At 41.2% G+C, this 27,610-nt stretch overlaps 1 protein-coding gene across 3 annotated transcripts in view; it reads left to right on the top strand.

Moving 5' to 3' along the window:
- spock1 (SPARC (osteonectin), cwcv and kazal like domains proteoglycan 1) overlaps positions 1-27,610 on the top strand; it is a 152,681-nt gene extending 125,071 nt beyond the window's left edge. For all 3 annotated transcript variants that reach the window (XM_034690196.1, XM_034690198.1, XM_034690197.1), the window contains 7 exons: positions 962-1,094; positions 4,497-4,617; positions 20,346-20,465; positions 20,848-21,069; positions 22,867-22,929; positions 23,439-23,576; positions 26,191-27,610. In XM_034690196.1, the coding sequence (XP_034546087.1) occupies positions 962-1,094; positions 4,497-4,617; positions 20,346-20,465; positions 20,848-21,069; positions 22,867-22,929; positions 23,439-23,576; positions 26,191-26,387 (994 nt within the window). In that variant the 3' untranslated portion in view covers positions 26,388-27,610. The remainder of the gene's footprint in view (positions 1-961; positions 1,095-4,496; positions 4,618-20,345; positions 20,466-20,847; positions 21,070-22,866; positions 22,930-23,438; positions 23,577-26,190) is intronic.

A 27,610-nucleotide genomic window follows, 5' to 3' on the forward strand; every position in this document is an offset into this window, starting at 1 on the left:
CACATTTTTTGTTGAAACTGGATTTTGGCACTCTCTGCAGAGTAGATTGCTATCTGCTGCTCATCTGAAAATTTTAACCTTAACTGTCTTCAAATAATCAAGCCAGTATTTTGAATTTTATTGACCAGCTGCTCTTTGGCAGCATTGCTACGGACTCTATCAGACTGATGTTGTCGCTGCATGCAGGACTTGTTATTGTGAATGTGTTGCAAAAACTATATTCATATAAATAATATTGTCTTGCCTTATATCTTGTTTGTAATTTATATGGACAAGAGTCATAGTGTGATCATGTTTAATTCACCCATTGTGCAGAATAAAATGTGCCAGATAAGGAATGTTCTAGCAAATTTTAATTCCAAGTATAATATAGGTTGGGGAGTCTTTGGATACATTCTTTAGAGCAAAGATATGACTGCAGCTTGTTGAACCTCCTGAGGTTCACATTAAAAAGAAAATGTTCACTTCGCCTCATTTGTTGTCCTCACATTTTCTCTGTATAGAGTTGTATAGTATAGAATGTCTAATTCCATCTTCATGTAATGGATCAATGGAGGTGGCAGGGTCCTCACTAAGAGCACTTAGAGAGAATTGCAGTAAGACTTGGATCAAACATAATTACACTCATTATTGAAAAGCCTCAAAGGACCTATCAGGACTCAGTCTGCTTTAGCTGACCCTGGTGACCAGAAATGCTTAAATAATTCTGTCTTTGTATAATAAGTGTGCAGTTTGGATTTTATTCTTGCCTTGAGAGTTTTCACTATTCAGTTTCCCTTGTTGTCATAAAAAAGTTCATGAAAATGCAATTTCTTTATTAGACAGACTTCAGGAGAACTGTAGATATTATCATGTGTTGTTGTTTTTTAATGCATAAACCTGACACCACCTCTTTGCTGAGTAATGTCAAGTCAGATTTATGACTCTTTAACTGAATTTCATTCCTCTCTTTGTTTTTCAGTGTGAAACCCAGAAAAGGCAGTGCAGGTCACAAGCACAGGGTTGAAGCTGGTGCTCATGGGAAATGTAAGCTCTGCTCAGCGATTCAGTCAAGTCCTGTGTGTGGCTCTGATGGACACACCTACACCTCCAAGGTGAGACTTCCTTTTTCTATTTAGCTCTTTGATTTTCAAACTTTTCTTTCACCTTCTCTTCTACTTTCTTTGACTTTTAGTATCATTTTCTGTTTCTTTGCAGCATTTAATGTATTAAAGATAATGTGTTTTCTTCTTCACCAACTCTGCATTGATTTTTCTCCATTGTATTTACTTAAGCAGCACCTTCCTGCCTGTTTTGCAAATGATTGATAATGGTCACCAATCAGGGACCTTAGCAGCAGCAAATATAATTTATGAACATACATCCCAACTTTTATCTTCTCATTGTGCTCGATCCGTATTTCTAGCCACTGACCTTTGCTCATAGTGTCATTCTCAGCTGCATGAAGTTCCACTTTGGCACATAGTCAAAATGTCATAATAGAGGAGACAAGTAAGAGTTAACCTTTGTGATCAGATGAAGGGGAGATGAGCAGTGGAAAATCAGACTGAGAAGCTGAAGAGTAAAATCACATAACTGTAAAAGGCAGAAAAGTGAAGCATTATGGGACATGTCTTGGTTTCATATGCTGTACTGAAATGTTCGCAGTGGAATGTTTACGACATGACAGCAGGCGGAGAAACAGAGAACTACACTTAAATGACACTTTTTTCATTTGAATCAGTGTCATGTACTAACAGACAGATGTGCCGACATATTCGCTGCTCTAGATGCTCTTCCCCCTCATTTATTTTGATTCACTCCATTGCATGTCACTCTTCAATGTGTGACAGATTATGCAAATGTCATCACCAACCAACCGTTCATGGTAATTTTCCTAAGAATTCATTGTCACATGAGCTCACCTCAACTTCAAGCTAGATTTTTACTGAGATTATGGCAGGAAAAAGTCCAGGTAAAGTCAGTGTGAACATTTTGACTGTTTGCTTTCACAAATTCAGCTCACTCTGAATGGTAAGGGAGGCTTTTAGGAGGTTTTTTTTGCCTTTGAGATTGCAGCTGGAGGCAACAGATTCTTATTGACATCCACATTTATACTATTGCCATGGTTTTTGGTTGGTGGAGCAAAATTCAATACACCTCAGACAAACAGAGAAAATACACAACTCCTCAGGATCTTTCCCAGCAGAATTACAGTCTTTGTGACAGGAACATTGGCGACGCACTGTGAGTAAAGAGCTTTCAGGACGCTTTCACACTGTTGTCACTTGCTTAGTGTCGTTAATTGTAGTTTTACAGTCAGGGACGCTCCTTAAACTGACTCTTTGACACTTAGTAATGTCTGAGAAGACAGAATCAATAAATGCAAACCTCTGAGAGGAAGAGTTCAACTGCGGTCATGTTTTCTTTGCTGGGGAACTAGTTTTTCACACATCAGCAGTGTTTTTAGCCTAGCTGGAAATAAGCAAACTTCCAGACATATAGTGATAGTGTTGTTTGCAGTTTAAATACCGGGTTAAGCCCTCAACCCAGAAGTGTAGAACGAACTGAGATTCTGAGTTAGGAGTCCTTGTGTCAGAGGAAGTCAGGGTCTTCTAATAACCCAGCTGCCTGAAGCTGAGCTGTGGAGGTAAAAGTATGAAAGGAGGAACAGGAGAAGGAACAAAAAGAGGGGAGGGCAAGGGAGTCCCGCTGCTCTCTGCGGTAATTTAGTTGGAGGGGTTCAGTTAGCTGGTGGAGTGATGGGTCCCTGTGGCCCAACTTAAACTCTGCTCACCAGTGAGCTGCTGGTCTCAGGCTTATTCATGTTTTATTATAACATTACATGCCTCCCTCATCGTAACCGCACACACATTCAAACACACACACACTCAATATCCTATGAAGAGGACAGAGCTCTTATCTCCTGAGAGGCCTCAGCCCACTAAGTTAAGTCCATTACTTTCCTCCTCTTAAATCATCCCTCTCCTCTCCTCCCATGTCCTTTATTCTTTTCTCCTACCCTGTCCTCTCCTCTCCTCTATTTTTACTCCACAGAGTCAGGTGTTAAAACACTGTTTCATCAAAACCACATTAACCCCTGGAGAGAGACAAACATAAAGATTCATGGGGCCTCTCAGTGTGCTGACAGTGACTGGGGGAGGTCATCTATTTCCCGGCCTTCTCCCTCTCTCTCTCTCTCTATCTCTCTCTCTCTCTCTCTCTCTCTCTCTCTCTCTCTCTCTCTCTCTCTTTCTGTCTCTCCCTCTTTCTCTGTCTCCCTTCCCAGACAGCTAATTCAATATGTCGAGAACAGGACAGAGCGCTGTTCCTTTGTCAACAAATTTCATTAAGCAACATTAGCAGCAGCATCACAGAGGTGACAGCGGGGAAAAGATGGATTTGAACATGGGAAATTAAAGTGCTGGTAGGATAAAGCTAAGCTTGTGGAGGGCATGTTATGTGCATAGATGTTTATGCACAGTCATGGTCTCGCCCTGACACGACACACTGTGTGTGTCTCCAAAAACAGAATTTCCATAACTCATTTCACTTTTCATTATTCCTCTTGGAAGGATCTTGTAATTGGATTTTTCCCCCCCAACTAGTCCCAACAATTTCTTACCCCTCACTTACCTGAAATGAGATTTATACTGTTAATTACATTCAGAAGTAGTCCATCTTGCTTTTTGCGTTGCATTAGGTTTGTACTGCAATGGATAATACAAAGTCACCTGCCATCTCTGTATCTAATGGCATGTCTAGATAGCTGCCTAATGGACATGTCTGTTCATTGAAGATAAATGAGCAATCCTGTCTCAGCAAATTTTTCCCTTAATCAGCTCAACAAAGGAAGTTCATATTCAAAGTCCTTCTTTGGTTGTAACAGCAGCAACATAAAATTCCATCTGCAGAATTCATGACTCTTCCTTAATCTGTGCTATCATTTTATTAAAGGGACATTACGTTGATTTAGTGTAGAGATTATATAAAGTGAAACATACCTGCATAAATCTGTGCAGCAGATCCCAAAATATCTAGACTGAACAAAAATCTTCTGCAGCTTTTGAGGCTCTGTCTTTTTACATATTACTGGTCTGCAGATAACTTTCTTACATTAACCATATTTTACTTGAGTCAGGTGAAACTTAATAGAAAATTAAGAATTTAGCTGCTGCTTTAAAAGGTAGTGAGGTCAAAACATTACCCTTTTTCCCTCCAGTGATGATTTCCATATGCTACATTTTCTTCCATAAATTAGTCGTCTCCAACCGCAAGCTGAGATAACCCTGATGACATCGTATGAGTTGTTTACCATCTCACTCCTTAGGAGAGCACTTCCAGGGCAACTGAGGATTTACATAACTGTTTTAAAGGCCCTGTACTGCTCAGAAGGAGTGAGCTGATCTTTAAGTGTAAAGTTAGTTGAGTCTCCCTTTATTCTCTTTGAGTTCCCAGCCCTTAAGTCTTTGAGATAAATCCCCCATTGTTCATGTTTTTGTTTGTGTTTTTTACAGTGTAAGTTGGAGTTCCAGAGCTGCCTGTCGGGGAAGTCGATCTCCTTAAAATGTGATGGGTTGTGTCCCTGTTTGCCCAGTCAGGAGCTCAGCAAGCCATCACACAGGACTGAGAAGGCTGGTGAGTGTTAAAGCTCTCTGTAACCCTCTGACGACACACAATATTGCTGAATGTAGGTGAAGTTGCTCGTTGTTGAAGCTATAGAGTCTTTCTTCGTCCATTTCATTTGTCTGAAGCTCATAAGTCAATAAAGGCAGAGAATGAGCTAAAGCTGGGTAGGTCAATCTCCTTTTTTGTGCCTTTTTCAGATGCTATAGGTGGATGTGTACAGGTAGATGGATCTGAATGGGTGGATTGATGGATGGATAAATACAAGTGGGAAGAAAGGATAGCATTACAGTGGAATGAATGTGCAGTCAGGGGGAAGGTTATCTGTATTTCAGGCATTTTCAGGAACACACTGTTATGACTACACACACACACACACACACACACACACACACACACACAAAAACACACACACACACACACACACACACACACACACACACACACACACACATCAAGCTCTTCCAAGGTAATTCCTCAAATTCTCCAGTGTTTCACGCTCTTCCCATTTCTTTTCCTGTCACACCTTCCCCTTACTCAAGTTATTTCCTTCCCCTCCTCTCCTTCCCCATCACCCCTTTTCCCATCAGCCCGTTTTCTGACAGCTTCAGGGAGCAGTGAAGGAGCGAGTGTGTGTCTTATTGTTTGTCATGAAAATGGGATTTCAGTAGACGGATGGAGAGATTTTGGAGGAGAAATACAATCTATCGGAAAGCAGCACGAGAAAGGATGGATTATTATCGCTATGGACTTTACTTGTTTTCTCATGGAGGAGAGGAGGGAATGTCTAACTTTGAGTGTGTGTGTGAGTGTGCTGTGAGTCTGTCTATCTAACTTATATTTAGTAATTGACATCTTTTATTTCCCTCATTCAGAAAACAGGCACACATGTTCTGCCCTTGCAGGTCTCTCTCTCTAATCACTCTCTGATTAGGAAGCATTTAAAGAATCCCGAGGTTCATCAGGCACATTTAACACAAAAAGAAAGTGTCTGCTAATTAACTACAGCTCTCCCGTTTTTTATCTGACACTCTCCTCCATTAGTTGGCGGCTGAATGATGGAGGAAAATGAAGTGATGCTGTAACAGAGAAGTTTTTTCTTACTTGAATTTTGCCTAATTAATTCCCTCCTTCTTTGGGTAATAGAAAATATGATTATGCATTTGCTTTGCAGAGAGCCTGGCATTGGAAGTGAACTGATTGAAAGAGTTTGAATGAAAAGGGATCAAATCTAAAACCTGATCATGGACAGAGTGTACGTACAGCGTTACTTTTATTTCCTCTAACTTTTCTCTTTCAAACTTCACTCCTCTTCTTATTTCTGTTAGAACTTTCTTTTTCTCTGGCTCCATCCTCCCTTCATGAATGCCAGCGTACTCTCCAGTACAGCCTGTCCTCCGACCAGCAGTGAGAAAGCGTGTCCAAATTTTTGTTCATTCAGAGGTAGCAGGGATGAGTGAAGTGAGTGTTTGTCATCTCCCAACCTGATAGAATCTGTCATCAGATCAGCAACACAAAATGGTAAACAGATGGATGTGGCAGTAGGTGAGGAAAAACACTGTGTGGAGTCAGATTGTGTTCCTATGGTAACAGTGGAAAGATTGCAGCAGTTTGGTACGTGCAATCGCTCCTCTATGTTTACTGATAGCCACAGGTTAAAGCATTGATATTAGACTGGTAAATATCTGTGTTCGCACAACACCTGTGTCTGCAACTGTTACTCCAGAAGTAACACCTCCAGAGCAAATATCCTGAGATCCAATAAAAGAGCCAATGTGGACAAAAAGTAAACAAGTTTTTATTACACTACCTTAAAAGATAGTCACTATAGGCTGTATTCTGGTTATAAAAACAGTTGAAAATAAGTAAGTAAGTAAGTAAGTAAGTAAGATTTCTTTATAGAGCACCTCTCAAGAACAGAGGTCACAAGGTGCTTTACAACAACAACAATAGAAAAACATTAAAAGGCAAAACAGCGATCGCAAATACACAAAAACATGACATAGAAAACAGACAGATTAAAGAAAGGCAAGTCTAAACAGATAGGCCTTCAACTGCTTTTTGAACTTGTCAACAGTGTCCACAGTTCTCAGTTCCAGAGGGAGACTGTTCCAGAGTTTAGGACCAACAACCTGGAAAGCAGAGTCTCCTTTAGTTTTTAACCTGGTACGAGGCACAACCAATAAACCCTTATCAGAGGACCTCAGAGTCCTGCTGGAGTTATAAGGCTTCAGCAGCTCCCTGACCCTGATATAGACTGGAGCCTGACCATTGAGCGCTCTGTACACAATAACAAGATTTTTAAACTGGATCCTACATTTAACTGGAAGCCAGTGCAAAGAAATGAGGATCGGTGTAACATGAGATCTCCTAGATGATTTGGTCAACAGCTTAGCAGCAGCATTTTGGACCACTTGTAGGCGGTTCAGGGATGCATTGCTAAGACATGAAAAGAGAGAATTAAAATAATCCAAGTGAGATGACACAGACGCATGTATAATCATTTCCAGTTCAGCTGTGGACACAAAAGTTCTGAGTTTGGCAATATTAGGGCATTGGGAATATGACAAGTACACATGTTAAATGGAACAAACTTGAGATGATAGTGTAATAAAGATGGGGAAAGATACTTAAACTTACTTAAATTTGTTTATATTTTCACCCTCAAAATTGTTGAAATGTAAGACACTTCCTTTGTTCCTTCCGTATCTGGTATGTATGAAAGATGTATGAAATAAGAGTGCTCCATTTAGTGTTGTTTTAGCACACAGTGTAATTGAGACACAAACAAACAAACCAAAAAAGAAAACAACAGTTAATCTTTTATCCTTGGCAATAGCAGTTGCATCCTTACTTAGAATATAAAACAAAGCAATTTCTCATCAAAAGATGGATAAATGAGAAACCAAGTTCAAACAAAGGTTAGATAGACAGCAAAATGGTTCAACATTAGTCTTCACCACAAAACAATTTCAGCAGGTGGTCCAAGATCTCATCAAACACATTTTCTCTGTCTTCATTCTACAATCTCAGTCTAACAACAACAAATCATAAGTGGGGACCGAGTCCATCTTCTATTCTTCAAATTATTTTTTTGCAATTACCATTCTATATAAAACAGCCCCTTAGAGCTTGTGGCTCTATGGCTACAAGTGGATTGGGCTCTAACATTATTCAGAAGAGTTCGATATTTTAATAAGGTATTAGCACTGCATGTGTGTGTGTGTGTGTGTGGATGCCCGCATCAGAGTCTGTCTGAGTGTGGGAGGCTACACGAGGTAAGTGTCATCATGAGTTGACATTAGTAGAGATCATTCAGACGGGCAGAACTAACATAATAAAAGCAGCAGTGAGCTTTAATAGGAGAGTTTAAATAAAGCAGAGGTAATCATATAGAAGCTTTGTCCAACATCAATATATTTCATACCGTCTTATCATCAAAGCAGAGGTAATTGCTTTGCTAAGGCCACTGAGCTCACTGATGTTTTCATATAAGTTATTAACTGTAGTGCATTTGCAGTCAGTCTATTTAGGAAGTTCTGGTATATAATCACGTCTTTTCAATGAAATGATGACAATATAATCACAGTAATTCAAGAGAAAAGAGATGAAAACATTCATTATATTTCACAAGTTCATTAAGGTTAATCATACATTAAACACAAGCTGTACTTTGGGAAACTTCAGATTTGGTTTCAGCTGATCCCTGCTTTAACGTGGCTCCAGTAGGACTTTTTCAGTCTGTTTTCCTTGTGGAGATTTAGAATTTGTAATATAACATCTTATACATTATGTCTTCTTGTGATGATGAGGCTGTTGCTGCTTTCAAATGGAACTTGTAAAGTCATGTCGTGAAGTTGTGTTGAAGAAAGGCTTTGCGTTCAAGTGATAACCAAATGGGAACGGCATTAGTTCGTTATAACATTGATGCCAAATGTTGAATCATTGTTCTACTTTCTTTCTATGCGAAAATTGTTGTTATTTTATTTGTGTTGAAACGCCCCGTGGAAAACCAAAAGAAAAGACATCAAAGTTTACAATCTAGATCTAACATCTTGCCATAGCTCCTTTTGGTCCCGTATGTCTTTGGCTAACATTATTCAAACTGTTTTGTACAGGCTCCTCTCTCGCTGTTAGCAAATTTAGCTCCTTTAATTACAAAGCCTTTCAGTTATATAATAACGTTATGTATTCATGTGAAACTCAATTCCATGAGCTCCACCATTTCTGAGAATGTAATCGGACACATCACAACTTGTTACTCAGCAGTGATCCAAAAGAGTGCTAAATGAGATAGTAAGTTAAATTGAATTTATATAGTACTTTTAAAACACTTATTTACCAATTGATTCATTAGCACTAGGGATAAAAAAAACAAACAAGACAGAATCAAAACACGTGCAAATAATTGGCAAACGAACAAAACAATAAACTAACAACCATAGAAGTCAGATTGAGTGTTATATAAAGTAATCCTTACAAAGAAAACAAGCAGAAATGTGTCAATGTGTTTGGATTCTCCCTCACCCATATGGATAGCATTGTGATGTACACCAAGATAAGCATTTAATGGCATGTTGTTTTGTTTCATTAAGCTTTTACATGTTGTTTATTTGTTTTATTTGGCACCTCAACAAGGAGATCAACTGGAAGCGATGCCAGAAGACAAACAGTTCACTCAGCCAATTGATAGCTTTTAGTGGTGTGTTGTCCCAGTCCCCCAGAGTAGATTTATAATGTGTTACCTAGAATAAAAAGCCTCAAAACATTGCAACTTGCATCCCAACGTTTTTAGAAAGCAGCTTTGAAAGCAGGCATTATTGGCAGCCATAATGATAGGAAAAGCCCACAAAGACCTGGAAGGACTGGTTTTCTGTATTTGAGGGGTTGATTTATATTCTTTCTGTTTATCTGTGCTGGTGGGGTGTCACATGACTGTTATTTTCTCATACTTTAAGAGAAGCATTGGATAGATAGATTTTGTAAAAGCTGTAGTGTAATACACTTTTAACTCTATGTACAGACTTTTTGATTGCACTTTATTACACTGTTCTGCTTAAATTTCATAACTGAAAGAAGCTACATTGAATTATACAAGTGCATTTTTATCTGAATCTAGGATTCATGACAGGCAGCTTTAAATATGAGGATAGCTAGAACCGCATGATGATTCTTTTAAGTTCAGTCAAATGCAGCCCACTCTGGAGGAAACGTAGGTTTCAGTAAAAAAAACATGAGCGACCTTAAAGCCTAATTATTACTTAAAAAGGAACTTTGTGGGGAAGAGTACAAGTCTCACCTATAAATGCCTGTGTGGCAAACAAAGCAGTGATCCCCAGATTGAACAAAGGAATCAGTTCAGCTCCCTGAATAGAGCCAGAAGTTTGACTCCTTGGAGGAAGAGGGGTAAAAGAAAGAAGAACAATAGTTTTTATGGTTGGATTCTCTCTCTCTCTCTCTCTCTCTCTCTCTCTCACTGCCTGGATCGATTTTGATGGATAGTTGTGGATGATACAGTGAGTGTGTTGAAGTATACGTTTTATTTGCAGTGCAGGGCAAATATTGTTTTTTATTAGACGAGGCAGAGGAAGGCTTCAAATATGAGTACCTTTTGCCTCAGCCACACTAATAACCTTTATTTTTCACTCTGTTAGTGGGTGTGTGGGGAGCACATCTGTGTGTTTTTGTCAGTCACATCTCTCCCACACTTCTCCTCACTCGGCCTCTATCTGCTGTTCATTTATTTTCTGTCTCAAACATCCAATCAATCATTCTGCAGAGCACTGGGTTAAAGTTACACCTTTACTTTTTCATTTCCTACATTTGCTCCTTTTTATTCATTACAAAAAGGACAAGGATGGATGTGATTTTATTTTGCAAATAGAGCTGAACCTTTCTCTCAGCTTTTGACATTGGGTCAGATTGGCAAAAATGGATCCTGCAAACTCTTGACAGTATTGTTTTACAAGGACCTGGGCCAGAAACCGTCTGGAGATGGGAGAAATTAGGAGGATTGTCAACGATTAGTCTACAATTCCAGTTTAATCGTATATACTAATTGCTAAATTTTGTGCAATCATTAGTTTAAGTTCTAACTTAGATCTTTCTCAATGTGAAGTAAACCCAATTTGCTAGAAATCCATTTCTTCTGTTTACCTGTTTGTCAGCAAAGGTTAATACACCGGCACAGACACAGACTTAATTTGGTCTGTCTTCCCCCTGAGGCGGCACTGCTTCAGCATTTTATGTCATCCCTCTCTCATATAAAACAACGACTTGAGCTGACACATACTGAAACTAATAGTGATCATGTGTAGTGATGTTAATCTGTGCTACTTGTGGGCAGTAAGACTTCTTTAGTTTTCTGTCTTCTAACCAAGACATTTGGAAAAACAAACAGAGCTGTTAGAAGCTGAATGGGCTAAATCCCCTTGCTAAATTCAAAATTTTCTGGCAATTCTGTCTTGCAGCTCCACAGAGAGCGCACAGGGGGGACAGATTGTGCCGTCTTCTCTTCTGCCTCCACACTTCCTATCCTCTCCAAACACATGCCAATTGCTCAAGGATTCTCTCTGACGTGCTGACCAGTGTGCAGAGTGCCTGTAGAGGATTTCTAGTATCTCCTGTTGAGACTGTCTTCACTTGAAAAGTACTGGAAAAATACTTCAAACAAACTGTGCTCACGGTGTCCTGACAAAGTTCCTTGTGTGGCTGGGATGCTGTTATGGTGATGCAAACCCTTGTGGAGAGAGTGTCATGTGGAGGGTTCGGCAAACAACTTTGGAGTACTGTTGGAATTTTATCCTCATGTTTAGTAATCATGCATCTTCACATCCTGTATTTGAGACCATAATACTGACCTGTCTAGTTACCAAAAAGTTCGCTTAAAGCTCTTGTGAGGAGCTTACTTCTTTCCTGATTTCAAACTGTGCATGCCTAAGTATGATGAAAAAGGCAGATTCACTTTGTCTGACAATCCTGCAGGTGAGGTTTCAGACTTTAACAGTAACTTAATGTTAATTATCAATCCTCTTGATGATGGTTTTGTTTGCTAATGGAGCTCACATAGTCAAAAACATTACCATAATTTCAGTCTATTTCATAACCAGCCACTCTCAAAGGTTTGCTCTCTTGAGCTGGTTCTCTTTGTACCTGCCTTACCTCTATCTCTACCTGTCTCTTTTTCTCTGCAGACAGTGTATTACTGATCATTATCTGGGCCAACACTAACCCAATGCCAGAGAGATTGTTCTGGAGAGCTGATAGCTTCGGGCAAAGAAAATCAAACCTACCCTTGTATCTTTTTAATGAATCTGACCTTCTATCTTCCTCACATCTCCTATCTGACTGTCCCAGTACATTCCTTTCTCCTTCTGTTACCTTGTTAAGAAGTGTCATCTCACTCTACCGCCTCCTGTTTCCTCCCCTCTTTCTCTCCATCTGCCTTTCATCTTGATCTGATCAGACTCGCTCCCAATGTCTCAAGGTGATCACCACCCACCTGTCCTCTGTCTGGATTAAGAGCCACTGCTTCTCTTTCATATGACAAACTTAGTTAACCATTTACAAATGATGAAGGAGGCCTGGGGAAGGTTTCCAGCCTGACTGCTCCTGATGGTTGGAGTTAAATATTAGGAAGTCTGATGGAAACATTTATCTCATGACCTGAAAGAGCCTGGAGGGACTGGAGAAAAATGGAATTTGTGAAAGTTGCACTCAGTCACCTTCTATTGGCTGTCTTAAACTAGACCTTTGCAAATTTGTGTCAGACTAAAGGCAAACAAAGAGCCTGCATGTTCACTGCTGTGGAAGTTGTGAAAAGGATATGACACTTCTGGCTTTGAATACTATGCTTTGTTGAACAAGGTTTTTATAAGACATTAATGAGTAGCACTTGGACAAAAAAATTCAAATCAGTTGTGATTTTATGAGATACAGCAGATTAGCATGTTTTCATGGCGGACATGAAGCGTCCCTACTGGAGCTACAATCATGCAAAAACACAGCTGGATGTAATGTGGTAGATATGTTCTGTCTGTCTGCATGCCTTCACATTTCTATTTCTTACATGTACAGAGTCTGGGTCTGTTGAACGTGGTAATACTGTATGGGTTAGGTTGTTAAATTGGGGGTATTCTGCTATGGAGGGAGAGATGTGTGGCATTGGCTTGCTTGGTAGAGCCGGCGCCCCATGTACAGAGGCTACAATCCTCTTCACACTGGTTGTTGGGTCAATTCCCAGTCCCATCAAGATATGTTTCCTGTTTTCCCCCACTGTCTCCTCACATTTTCTGTCTCTCTCAAGCTATCCTATCCATGAAAGGCTAAAAGTCCCATAAAAAAAAAAATATATATATATATATATATATATATACCATAGTCTGTTAAAATAAGGACGTAGTATCCATGACATCACCCATCTGTTCCTGAGCGCTGTTTTGAAGCCATTCGGCGCCGACAGCCATATTGGAAATGCGGAACTCAACCAGGCAGAGTGTGACGTAGTGAGACCTCTTAGCCAACAGCTATGTGTTCCCGTCCGGAAGTCAAGTCAGTCATGTCCTTATTTGGGAAAAAAACTCATAATCTTAATATTTTCTGAACCGTCGCGTTAGAAAAAAATTCAACCCCTGTACAGTGTGTGCCGATAGAGAAATGAGCTAAGGTAGAGCCATGCCGTTATTTGAACCAGCCTGTAAACATGTTTATTAATGCTGCAAAGATTGTCTTCTTTGAATTGGTGTGTATGTGGTTTCCGATGTTTCTGCAGCCAGCCTCAAACGGATTCTCGATGAATTGCAGTTTATAACACATGGGCTTCATAGTTTGAGACCGGAGGTTGCTGCTTGATATATACACATTAGTTAAAAAAAACAGAAGAGATGTGAGCCAAAGATATTGTGAGGTGAAAGAGCACCTTAGCCATCATATTTAGCCTTCTTCTCAACATGTCAGCAGCTGGACGGCTGATGGACAATAAAGGTTTCTTCAATCTGTAACCTCTTGCAATCTGAACATGAATGGAGATATGTAGAATATGCTCTTAGTGTTCCTCTTTAACATTTCTTTGTTACAGAAGTTTTTCAAAAATACAGACATTAAAAAAATCTGCTTTGAAATCCCATCCATAACTTCATAATTTTCAGGAAAATCACCACATTTTAAGGGTTATTTTTGTCAGCAGAATAACCTTGCAAAATAAACTTGAAGAAATCGTAAATATATGCATGTGGAGCTAAAGCTGTATCCCACTGGGTCACATATCCAAGGAGACATTACTTGATTTTTACTACTTAAATTGGATTTTGCCTGAGGTGGGCTGCAGTGTCAGACTTTGAAAAGCCTTGCTTTATCTAATTGTGTAAGTAGCTTTAACATAATTCCATCTATGCCAACAGATCAGAAGCCCTAGACTTTGTTTTGATGCTCTGATGCCCTGATCTCCAGACTTTGACATTAGGGGTGCTGAGCTTTATGGGTTAGGTCCTGGATTATGTTGTTGCCAATGACTGACATCCAGGCAACAATGAGGTTTATTCCAAAACATTACGTTAAATCATTTAGCAGTATCTAAAGATGTTTGATGAAGGACAAGGTTATTGTGTGATTCAGTTTTGAAGATGTTAATAAACCCCAGTGAATAGTGTTTTCTGTTGCTGTCTTCAGCCTGAGATTGTTGTGTCTCCATGTCAATCTTCTATCTGACTGTACTCCTGTCAGATCAGATCAGTGTCTTTTAGTGTCAGTCTGTTAGAGCTATTAACAAAGTGAATGTTTTTTATGTTGTGTTTTTTTCACCCGATAGATAAAGGAAAACTTGTTTCTACACTTCATCTTGTACACAGACAATGTGTGCAGTTAAGCAATAACTTTTCCACATTCAGCTGATAGTTTGTGTTCACATCAGTCTTTCAAAAACTGATAGCTTGTGGGATTTTTCTGGCTGCCAGATTCTGCTGATCTGAGTTTGAAGACATGAAAGATAGCAGAAGCAAGGAAGTGTTGGGTGAAGGGGCAGGTGGGAGGAAAGCAGAAGGATAAGAAGGTAATTCCCAGCCATGATTCAGCGTTTGATATTTGAGGCGGAGCTGATCAATTCTTCTTCTCCTGAGGAAAAGCAGCTGCTGTGTCGGGCTGTCTGTCGAATACAACTTCAACCCGGGTAAAAGTTCACTGTCAAACAACCTGTGATGGGTTGGAAGTGAAGCCAATAATATCAGTTCTGGGACTTCGTGTCTGTCTCATTGCACAGTAGCATATAAACTGGAACAGTCAGGAAGTAGCTGTTTGGTTCGGGAAACAGCCGTTTTGAGGAGAAGATGTGAAGATCTGGAGCAGCAACTTTTCAGCAAAAAGTGTTGTGCTGTTCTGATTCCGTCAATATCACATTGTCTCTTTTGTTACACTGAACAGTTATATTCGCTGCCAAATCACTTAAAACTTACCACTCAAACAAGTAAGCCTCCAGTTCCTGAAAGCCAATGAGGTGATCCCACTTATGTCGGCTTTTCTTCTTAATCTCATTAGAATATTGTTAACTTTCCTATGACACACTAAGTGCAGTCATGAGCAGTTACAGGGGGCTGCAATGATTGAAGGGCCGGTTAAATTCATTGTTAATTTTGTGCACCATTTTCCCCAGGTGTGAATTCACAAGGGCTCTTTCATCCCACTTCATGAGACATATTTTTTGTGGTTTTATGATGCCATCCCTATAATCCATTTGATTAGTACATTATAAATGTCCAGTTGTTTGCTCAAACAGGACGTATATAAAAAAAAAAGGAAATACATGATGTGAAAAAATAATGTGAGACAGAGAGTTGTGCTAAATTTTGTAAAATATAGAAATAGTATAGATGATACATGGTACAAAAATGTGATCGCGACTATGTTTATACATCAAAATGACAACCTAACGGTAAAGTGACAGTGACATGGCTTTGAGCCTGGGAGCCTCAGCAGTCTCATGGCCTCAGGTCTGAAGCTGTCCCTGAGCCTGGTGGTGCAGGACCAGTGCAATCATGTCTGCCTTACAGCAGCTGGCAGACTGTTTGTGGCGGGGCTGAAGGAAGGTTTTGGTGATCCTGTTAGGATCTGGCAGCTCTGTCCGGAGCTGTGCAGTTTTCACCACCCTTCTGAAAAGCCCTCCGGTGGAGGTTAGTGCAGTTGTAATACCAGGTGACGATGTAGGCAGTCAGGGTACTCTCAGTGGTTTCTTAATTGTTGGATTACTCAGCTATAGTCCTCAAGAAAGCAGCTCAGGTCCGATTCTAACCTGAGGCACCTTTCCTGTATGCCACACCCTACTCTCTCTGTTTCGGTTTCCTGCTCAATCCACTGTCCTATCCTCTCCACATGAAGGCATATAAACCCCAAAATAGAACTTGAAAAAAGAAAATGTGACACTAGTAATTACTCATAACAGCCCTGACTCTTCCAGTTCAAACAGACCAACTCTAATATTCTGGATACTTGGATTTCTGACCAATACCTTGCAAAGCTGATGATTTTTCCAATCAGCCCCAGCGGCACTTTTTATTTGGTTAGCTAATAGCAAGTTTTAGCTTGCAAGCCCGCTAAACTACGTATGCAACAGGGCAATCGTGGCATGAGGTTCATTACAGGTTTTAAATCACTAACCCATCTCTGCTCCCTGTATGTTTGAGTTGGCTGGACTGCATTGTCTACCCGTAGGCTACATCACTGGCATGTCCTTGTCTATAAGGCGATTCTAAATTTGCTTCCCTCGTATTTATGTGACTTTATTCATTTAAAAAATACTGGAAGCTACAGTCTCCGCTCTGTGACCCAGTCACAAAACTTGCCTTTGCTTTCAGTCCCCAGAGTGTGTCTTGAAATGGGTAGAGTTTTAGATATGCTACTCCTGCAGCCTGGAACCTGTTGCAGGAGAGCCTGGGTTTGAGTGAGTTTGTCTCTTTAACTGTGTTTAAAAGCAGACTGAAGGCTCTTGAGGAAGATGCTTCAGTTTGTAGATCCTTTGATTGATAACTTTTGTTCTGAAACCCGTGATGTGTTGTAATGTTTTAGAATTATGTGTTGTTTGTCTGTAACTTTTCTGGAATGTGCTGCTGCTGATCTTGGCCAGGACACACTTGAAAAAGAGATTTTTAATCTCAATGTGGTTTTCTCCTGGTTAGATAAAATAAAATAAAAAACTGAAATAAATTTAGCTCAAACCAGCAGCCTCACAGAGCTAGTAGCATAGCAGTTTGGTATTGTTAAAATATCTGTATACAGTTGGCATCCTTTCTGTTTCTGTTTACCTTGGCCTGTCAGTATTCAATGACCTGCTGAACAACAGACATTGTGACCACCATGTACACTGGGGAACAGCTGGACATACCAGGTCCTGTGCACCTATAGTGTGCCTGAGACTGAGTGGGAAATCTGTCAAACTAGTCCATCAGGTTTTGTACTGACAGCAGCAACTTCAGTTGTTTAGTCCCACATTAAGTCTAGTTTTACTGTAACAGTGTAATCTTAATAACAGCCCGTGGAAAGTCTCTGATGTTTGTCTGACATGTTTAAGCCCGCCTGATTTCGCAGTGGCTCGGAAAATGTTTGCGAGAAATAAGCGGTCAACATGTGCGTTGTGTCCTTCGGCTTGTGAATGTTCCAGCCCCAGTTTTCTGACTCATTGCCCATCAAAAGGACTCCAAGCACAAAAGCAACAATGTCTGGTCTGTCTGAGACAATTTGGGTCACAATTTGGGATAAGAGAGGTCCATGTGGACTCATTGTGGGTTGTACTGCAACGTCCAACAGACTTGAGAGGAAAAGATGGAGAGAGCAGTGGAGTCAAAAGTGGAAAAAAGTGGAAGAAGGAAGAGAGGGAGTTGATATCTAAGGGAAAAAACAAACACTTAAGGCTTTGGAGTCCATAGGCGGATGAGAAAGGAGAGATGGGAATCAAAGCACTCAAAGCAATTTAGGTGAGAAAAAGGAATAGACAAGCGACGTATATCAAAGAGGCTCTCTAAGTGTAAGAGAAACTGAGTTAGCAAGAGTAAGGTGTGATAAGAGGCTTCTATTGAATCTCAAAAAGTGACAGAGGAAAGGAGAGAGGGATTGAAATGAGCAAGCATAAAGGGAAATGAGCAAGAAGTCCTTAAGGACAACAAAGAACCACAACCACAAAGTGGGAGCAGAGACGGAGGTATCGAGGGGGGAATCTTGGTGTGGGGATGACAAACGGTCACTCCTCTTCTGCCAGAGGAAGAATTTTAATTGAGGACATGAAATGTTTAGCTGTTGATATTTTGCTCCCCCTCTCTCTCTGCTTCAGACCGTGGAAATGAAGAGCACTTTGAAATGTTATCTGTCTGGTCCTGAAGGGTTATAACACAAACACTCTCACACAAACACACGCACACAGCACCTTGGGATTGCAGGGGTAATGTCACACGGATAGCCAGCCAGATAAATGTTATTTGTCCTCTCCTCAGCTCCTGTCTGTTTCCTGAGGCTTCCTCTGTTTTATAGCAGCTGCAATAATGACACCATCCTGAACTATATCTATAAAATATGTATGTGTGTGTGTACTTGCATATGTGTGTGTGTGCAAAATTGGATCCATGCTAGGATGCATTAAACAGTTTGGAAATACTGCAAGGAGTATTATGAGACCAAAACAAAAACTCATCTTATAAGAAATCTGACAGTGTCTCTTCGCAGAGCATTGAAATGCTCACTACAAACACTCCTGCTGGATTTTTAGCATGTTTGTGAGTGGACGTGTGTGTTCGTGTGCGTGTGTGTGTGAATGTGTGTGTTTGTGTGTGTGTGTGTGTGTGGTGTGTGCTTGCACTGCCTTTGATGTGATGCTTCAGACATCTTTATCGTCTGACAGCAAAGTGTGATCCAGGCCTTCACACAGGGACAAATCTGCTCTGTTGTCTCTATTAGAGTAAATATCAGTGTGTTACTCAGTGTGTGTGTGTGTGTGTGTGTGTGTGTGTGTGTGTGTGTGTGTGTGTGTGTGTGTGTTTGACAGAGGATGAGATTATCTCTCCCTTTCCCTTATGTGTCTCTAAGATTCAGTGTATTTGCATGTCAAACAGCTGGTAGCGGCAGGTTCTTCCTTCTTTTCTGTTCGCTAACCCTATTTCCAAGAATAAGAAGTCTAAATCCTTGTGATCTGGATTAAGACCTGTCATTTTGAATGCTAAAAACTCCACAGACTTTGCAGCAGACTGCCTCAATTCTATAGACTGTATGAAATATGGACGTAGTATTCGTGACGTCAACCATCTGTTCCTGAGCGCTGTTTTGAAGACAATCAACGGCGGCAGCCATATTGGAAATGCCGAACTCAACCAGGCAGAGTGTGACATAAAGGGGCGGAGTTTGAGCCTTCTAGCCAACAGCTAAGTGTTCCCGTCTGGGAGTCAAGTCAGTCATGTCCTTATTTGGGCAAAAACTCATAATCTTAATATCTTCTGAACCGTCGCGTTAGAAAAAAATTCACCCCCCGTACAGTGTGTGCCGATAGAGAAATGAGCTACTGTAGAGCCAAGCCGTTTTTTGAACCAGGCTGTAAATATGTTTATTATTGCTGCAAAGATCGTCTTTTTTGAATTGGTGTGTATGTGGTTTCCTGTGTTTCTGCAGCCAGCCTCAAGCGGATTCTCGATGAATTGCAGTTTATAACACTTCCACATGGGCTTCATATTTTGAGACCAGAGGTTGTTGCTTGCTCAATTCTGAAGATAATAGCCCCACTTGATTATTAACCTCCTGTGTTTTCTATCTGCTGCTACAAAACCAGATTTTCTGAATTGGAGGCCTCGGCACGAGGTGGGAAAGGCTCTTGTCCTTCAGGCACATTTATCAAGCTCTCAAAAGAAACAGAGCACAGAAAAAAATTTGTCAATCACATGGAGGAGAGAAAGAAAAAAAGCAAGGCTGAGATTGACAGACAGAGGAGCGGGGGAGACAGGCTGAGTTTTATGCAGACCCTGTCAGTCCTGAGGGGCGGAGGAAATGAGGGATTTGATGAAAGGCAGCAACAGAGACTGGTTTATACTTTTAATTAGAGGGATCATATTATTCAGTTTATGCTTTCTTTGGGTGGTAGCATGGAGAGCAGCGTGGTCTTGCTTGATAAGTTGTCTTTTGTGCTTGTGAAGAGGAGTGTGATAGTGCATAACAACATAAATACCCACACGTGCAGATTTATCTCCACAGAAGATAAAATTATGTATCAAGTAGCCTCTCACTGCGAGATATCACTTTGTTTCCCTCTCAGGGAAAGATGACATTTGGGACTTGAAACAGACAATTGTCCCATTAGTTGTGTGTGATTGAGAGCGTGTAGTCATTTAGACTCTAAATGATGAACCAATAGAGATGACATCAGGCCAGTAACTCTAATGTGTGAGTGTGTGTGTGTTACAATTGTATTTCTGTGTGTTTGTGAGTATGTGCATGTCAGGGTTGGGTTCCTATGGAAACTGTCAAGAGATAGCCACAGTTCACAGTGTGTGTGTTATCACCCCAGTGTTTACTCAAGGAGACAAGGAGAAGAGTTGGACAGGAAAATAAAAAAGGACGTAGAGAGAAAAGTACACAGCTGAAATGAAATCAAGATCTGATAACCACCAAGAAATCCTTTTTTCTTCTTTGATGACAGAAGCAGATTGACAGCTATGCCTTTCCTCATTATCTTTTGTTTGTCTTTGTATTCGTATGTGTGTGTGTGGTGTGTGTGTTTGCAGCCTGCACTGACACAGAGCTGCACAGCCTGGCTGCCAGACTCAAGGACTGGTTCGGAGTTCTCCACCTCGATGCCAACAGAGACCTCAAATCCTCTGACAGCTTTGACTCTGCCACTGGACGTGAGTACAGCCCCTCACAATATGCGCATATATCTGTGTGTATGTGTGTGTGTATGTGCATGCAAGTGTGTGTGTGTGTTTGTATAGCGCTTTTTCTGTTGAGCAGCCACGCTTCTCTGTCCTCATGAGGGCTGGCGGTGATGTTGACAGCGGCCCTGCTCTGTTTTCTGTAATGTCAACATGTCTGAGCACATCTCAACTCTGCCACCAGACACACAAATACTCAAACACACACACAGAGACACACTCAAATCTCAGTGTACCTTTTGAAAAATAAAAAAAATAAATGAAAAGCATCCTTGACAAAACCTGCACTTGAAAAATATTAACTTCAGCAAATGTTTCTATCCGTTTCTCCCTCCTTGTTTCATTCGTCCTTCAGATTTTGACACCAGCATCTTGCCCATCTGTAAGGACTCGCTGGGCTGGATGTTCAACAAGCTAGACATGAACTTTGACCTCCTGCTGGACCAATCAGAGCTGAGTGCCATTTATCTGGATAAGTACGAGCTGTGCATGAAGCCCCTCTTCAACTCCTGTGACTCCTTCAAGGATGGAAAGCTGTCGAACAACGAGTGGTGCTACTGCTTCCAGAAGCCTGATGGTGAGGAGGAGAAGGAAGATGAAAGAGTTGGATAAGATATGGACTATTGAAATATAAAAGACGAAATAAAAAAATACACTTGTCACTTAATATGGTGACTTCCTTGCAGGGTATGCACGTTATGATGCAGCTGTTTAATAAATTAAAGCTCCTGTGTGGATGTTTTATGTTGTGCTGGTTTTGGCGCTCCCTGTGGACAAAGCTCTTGGTTTCCTATTTTTGCTGATCTTGTTCTATATGAAGGAAGTTATCTTCTGACCAAAATTTAATCCAGCTTTATTTTAAATGTCCAACTTGAACTTTTTTAATAGAAAATGTAAACAAAGGTGGATCTGTAGCATATGCAGCATCCGACACCTAGCTCTTTAGCAGTGGTTTGAGTAGTCAAAGTTAACTATTGAGAAATAATCGATCTTATTTCTGACAATCGTATCTGCTTTTCGAGGCCATCTAGACCAGGGGTTCCCAAACTTTTCAGCCTGTGACCCCCAAAATACTGGTGCCAAGACTCGCAACCCCCACTGTCCCTCAGAGTGATTTAATGTGGCTTCATTTAGCTGGTCTGCAGAAAAATAGCCTACCTATATAAGCATGTGGCTGTGTTTCTACTGCTACTGATGCTTTTGATAATTAACTGTTCACTAACCCTAAACGTAGGAGTCATCTGGCAAATAGAAATGCAGAAAACTCATTACATTTTCTATTTTCAAGGTTTCATTTCAAGTTTACTATTTCTAGATAACTTTTTTTTTTTAATTCTGGAAGACATCTCACGACCCCCCATTTGTGTCTCGCGACCTGCCAGGGGTCCCGACCCACACTTTGCGAACCCCCGATCTAGACGAATAAATACTTCTTACCATCTGTTTCATAACCAGCTGAAAAGTCCTCACAGGAGGTTAAAGGAAAGTTCTCCTCTGTACTGTAACTAGCAGAAACTTGTGAATGTGCGCAAAGATTACACATACAAACCACCCCTGTAAATGTGGAAGCCTAAAAGCCTCTGCATACTTCCTCAAGATCAACTCCTGGAAAGACACAGCTTCTAGAAGCTGCTTTGAATTTGCTCCTGTAGTGGTGTAGCATAAGTGAGTTGCATAGGCAGGCATGCGAAACCACTCCTACTCCTCAAACAATCCACCTCTACCTCTGTTTTGAGTCTGTGTTGCACAGCCAAGATATCTAAGGTTAGAGCCAGACACCAAAAACTTCGGACATTTGTTGTAGTTGCGAAAACAAACACAAATGTCTGTATTTTGTCCGAACACTACAAGACCATAGAAAATAGTTAATGCTTTTTATTTCATATTTTTCTATCAACAGTACCATTCTGACTACAGTTGTTTCTATTGTGTTTGTTAATGTTAACCACCTCACCTTAGACTGCTTTGACAACAAGGGCCAACCATATAAAGTTATACACAAAAGGCAAGAAAGTACGACTAACCCTCACATTTTAATGTTACAATATATGTTGTAAATGTGTCTGCAACACTTCACATGAATGGGGTGGTGTAAGCAACGTATGGCCAACTGCAAACATTCAATAGATTGTCATGTTTTACAAACTAAGCAATATGATATTACAATACTATGAAATAAACACAGAATCTGACTCAGATCGTCACTTTGTTTTCCCCTTATGAAGGTCTCTTAAAGCCACCTAACAGCAAGTCCCAATAATGTTAGCTTTTAAGAAGTTAGGGCAACTTCAGGGTAGATAGGAGACAAAAAAACAAAAACACAAAAGCTGTATTTTTTACAATTTTAACTACTCAGTATGTTTTCTGGTTACAGGTCTGCCGTGCCAAAGTGAGAAGAGCAGGATCCGGAGTCAGAGTCGAAGGAAGAGCCTCATAGGTCAGTCTGGATCAACTGCAGCTGTCAGTCACATCTTCATGTCAAAGACACTGACATGGCCACCATGCTAACTAACACACACCTTAATCCGAAAAAATGTATCCCCTCTCAATATTTTCAAGCCAACAAAAGAAATCTAACGCATTAAACACACTCTACGCACACTTCAAAGCACATCCTGACATTTTGTACTCATGTCATCTGTCCCCGCTGGGCAGATCGTTCAGCTCGGCTCACAACAAAACAGCATGAAAAATGAGCCGGGACTGGGTCAAATGAAGGTAACAGAGCTTGTGTGTGTGTGTGATATTGAAAGTGACTGCCTCTCTTTAAGCAGGATGTATGGTTGTTGTCCTGCAACCTTCACAGCTGTAATTGATTGTTGATCCCCCTCTGTGAATACACAAGAACTCTGGTCAAACTACCGGAAGAAAAACCTTTTCCTTTTTTCCTCTGATACCTTCTCTCCCATCTTTCCTGTCATCCTCCCATCTCCTGTACATTTTTAGGCTCTTACATCCCGCGCTGTACGGAGGAGGGCTACTTCAAACCGACCCAGTGTCACGGCAGCACTGGCCAGTGTTGGTGTGTGGACAAATACGGCAATGAGATTGCTGGCTCTAGGAAACAAGGCAATCCAAACTGCGGTAAGACCAAAACGCACACACACACACACACACACACAAACACACAGACTGAGCACTCCAATACATGTTCAGTTAAAGCCAAACAATGGTTTTGGTTGTGTGTTTGCCCTTATTGTCCATCTGTCTCTCAGAGTTACTGCTTTGATCCAGATGGACTGTTGTACACCTGTTTTCTCTCTCCTTTGTCTTTAATCTGCTGCAGACAAGACAGACTGTAGAGCTTCTCTGTGACACATAATGCTCACACCGAAAGGAGGAGGAAGGATTGTCTTTTGTCTCTTTTCTTCATCTTTACGAGAATCTATGCATCAGCAATCATAGGAAATAGATAGCATGAGGCACACCTCTGGATCCACTCTGACGGGTTTATCAGCCATCAGTCATATACCTGATTCTATCTGCTTCAGATATTCTTCTCATGCTGCTTTGATGAAACACGAGCGTCTTGCAAGTCAAATAGGAAAATCCGTCACACTTGTCAGCGAAGAGAAATGTCAAAAGAATGGTTTAACACATGAATAAATAGTGCCTGAGCTGAACCTTTTTGCAGGGAATAAACACTTGAACTACTGGCTGATGTTTGCATCAAAGGGATGCTCCTAGACAAAGAATATATGTAATTAAGAGCTCTGATATGCCAGTGTCATAGTTAACAAACCAGCAGTGGGTTTTCAAAGGGAATGGTCAAAAAGCCAATAGAAGCACTTTGCTGCAAATCAATGGCAGAGGCATTTCACTGAGGAAAAAAAGAGCAATAATTAGCCAGAAAGAATCCGGGCAGACATACTGATTATCAATCAAACAGCCAACTCACAGTCACAGATTACAGCTCACTCCAATGCCAGTTCAGTCCAAAGCCTGTAATTGCAGCTTCAAATATTGATGAGGAGTCTCCCTGGTCACCAAACACACACACACTAACATACACACACACTGACGGCAGCAGTCCTTTGTCTGCAGTCTAACAAGCTCATCTAGCTCTGGCTGAGTGGCCTCAGGCTGGAGCCGCCTAGAGTTCTCCCTCTCAGCCTTGCATATAACAAGTAGGTAGAGATGCGGCAGCTTTCTGCTCCAAAGCCCAGACACAAGGACACCAAACTGATTTTAACACTGTAAGCGCTACTCGACCAGAGTACACTTGTGCCCAGAAGTAGAGAGGGTGTTTGAACTAAACTTGCAAGGATTCTAAAGTCTTGTTCTCATAAAACGCTGGAGGCAGCAGCTGAGATGATGACTTCTGTGGATGTTTTTGTTACACAACTGTAATGTTGGTGCAGAAAAACAATTGTTTGTATGTAACTGAGTTCAGTGTAGCACCACTGAACTCACCACTTAGACAACCTCTAAACTCTGATGTTGTGATGAAGGCTTGTGTTAGCTTCTTCTACAAGAGAGCCGTTTGATGTCCAGAATAATATCATTATAGTTTTGAGTTTAGTATATTTACAGCTAGGGTTGGTAGTCTCGGAAAACTAGCATGAATTTGAATGTAGCATTTCCTCAGGACTCTGTCTAAACCCTCCCCCCTCCCCTCGGAGCTCCTCCAAAACGAAGCCCCCACTCACATGCACGAGCGCCGCTGATTCACGACCATATGATCGTGACTGATTCAAAACCGGTCTTCACCAAAACATTATCATAGTGAAAGTTAAAAACACAAACAAACATGGCTGCTGTTAGTACTCACAACTGTCATGCTAGCATTATCCAGTTGTACTGGTGACACGATATCAGGAGAAAAGTTATAACACATATAAAACTGTAACAACCCTACTGTTTGTTAAACGTGTTCAGTGTAGATGTTCTTAATTCCTACAGTGTTGACAGTCAGTGAAGGCATCAGGAGAAGTGTTGAGTGTGCGAGTACAAGACAGGATAGACAAGAGGAAGAGTTTTTCATTCATTCAAACATTGATTGTTGATCTGTTGGTTGACGTGATCACGGCCGACAGTGACCGGTTATTAAAGATCAACATGTTCACGACTCGGCTCGTCATCCCTACAGCGTACGGACGGACGCTACAGTATATATACATTTTCTGTAGGACTTACTAAATGTCATTAATTATTTTGCTTGTCAGAGCCCCCGTGGTGAGAGCTTTTTTAGACTCTGATCCGGACTACAGTCCTGAGCAAAGCACCTCATTGGGTCAGAGGGGACAGTCCCGAGGTTGAGCGAGAGGGGCAGTCAGTAGCGTCAGAGGAAGCAGAGGCAGGAGACGGGGACGGGGAGTACACACCGGAGAAATGTATGCGCAGGAGGCGGGCAGAACGGCAGGACGGGATTTGATTGGTTTAAAATTTTGGACCCCAAAAACAGTGATTGGTTGGTGTTTTCACAGGTTTACTCCGACTGTAGATAGCAGCTTTATTTCACTCTTTTTAAAGAACACATTATGTATTGATTGCCATCGGGACATAAAGATCATTTTAACCAGTATGACAAAAAGAGTATCTAAATCTGACTACCAACCCCAGTTTAAATTAATATAAATACACTGGTCAGTTTCCAAGTAAAATGTGAAAAAACGTGACACTTCCCAGCCTCTGCCCTTCACAGTAATCTCTCTGTGCTCCTAACCTGTTTGTCTCTGTTTGTGTATCAACCCTCCAGACGAGGATCAGGAGACATCAGGGGATTTCGGCAGTGGGGGTGCAGTCATTCTCCTTGATGACCAGGAGGAGGAGCCATCACAGAGTGGGCGGAGCCGGCAGAAGAAGAGACGGGGCCGGATTCACCCCCGAGGAGCCATTGAGGACGACGAGGACGAGGAAGATGATAAGGATGACGAGATGGGCTATGTTTGGTAGCTCTGCTCCATCTAATTCTGCCATCAGCCGACCAGGAAACTCCCGTTAACTCAGCACAGATCTGAAGCCATTCCAGTCTCTCCTCCTCCTTCTCCTCCTTGGCTGCAGTCCATCTTTTGACTCCTGAACTCCTGTCATCTCTCTTACTTCAGTGAGCCTCATCTGACTTCTTATTTTCAATGTTTTGCTCTTTCGTCCGACAGAAAACAGAGGGACTATTAGATTTCAACAACTGTCAAGACCTGTCAGAATCTGTTCAGAAAATCCACTTGCTCCTTCTTCTTTCCCCCACACATGTGATCTCTAACCTTCCTAACATGGAATCACTTCTCTAAATCCTCTATTACACCCTCTCCTTTCCTCCTCTCTCGTATCCCCTCCCTTTCCCTCTCCCTATGTGTCCATGTCAGAGCCTCTGGTCAGTCTGTGAGCCCAGACACATTAGCTGGATGTAAATATGTTCCCTCCAGGAAGTCCAGATTGTGGATTACCTTTCCTGTACTTCTATCAGCGGTTCATTCTTATGTTCTGTGTTTCTTCATCGGGCTCTTTCCAGTGTTCAAAGATGTTCCTACGCCATGTTCCCCGGCTCTGAGATGCTCCCCTCTCTCTCTGTTTCTCCATGGAGGATTGTAAATTATTTAACCGTTGATCTTGAATGTCCCAGAAAGCCCAGGAAGCAATGAGATTAATGATGTATTGTCGTTGTTGTTGCATGTTTCTCATCGTGTTTCTGTAAAAGAGAGATTTACCTGGCAAAGGTCTAGCTCTATGCATCTCAAACAGAAAGTGATGCCTATTCGGCTGCTACAATACTTTGTTGCTATGTTGATGCTGTCTAGTGTCTTTTTTTGGTTTCTTCTCCCAATCTCAGGAGGTAGAAAGTTGCATTGCAGAGCGATAGCAGCGTAGGAAAAGTGAACTGCAATGCCTACAGTCCAAATCTGGGGCGTCTCAGTCGGCTGTGCTTTTGCTAAAGAAAAAAAGTAGGGCCGCTGAGGCTGTTCGACTGACTGTGCAAGGACACTAGTGGAAAAAGCTACTCCTGAGCTGGGAGGAAACATGAAGGTGAGCAGAGAAGGGGCTCTGTACAGCCTCCTAACATTGGATATGTTCAGTGAAAAGTTAATGATTGAAATCTTCACCATGTCAACTAAGTGAACTTTTATTTGTAACTTTGAAAATTTAAGTAAAGTGGCACTTTGGGTGTCTTTTGAACCTTA

The sequence above is a fragment of the Notolabrus celidotus genome, chromosome 8, assembly GCF_009762535.1.
Source record: "Notolabrus celidotus isolate fNotCel1 chromosome 8, fNotCel1.pri, whole genome shotgun sequence".
NCBI classification, from domain to species: domain Eukaryota; kingdom Metazoa; phylum Chordata; class Actinopteri; order Labriformes; family Labridae; genus Notolabrus; species Notolabrus celidotus.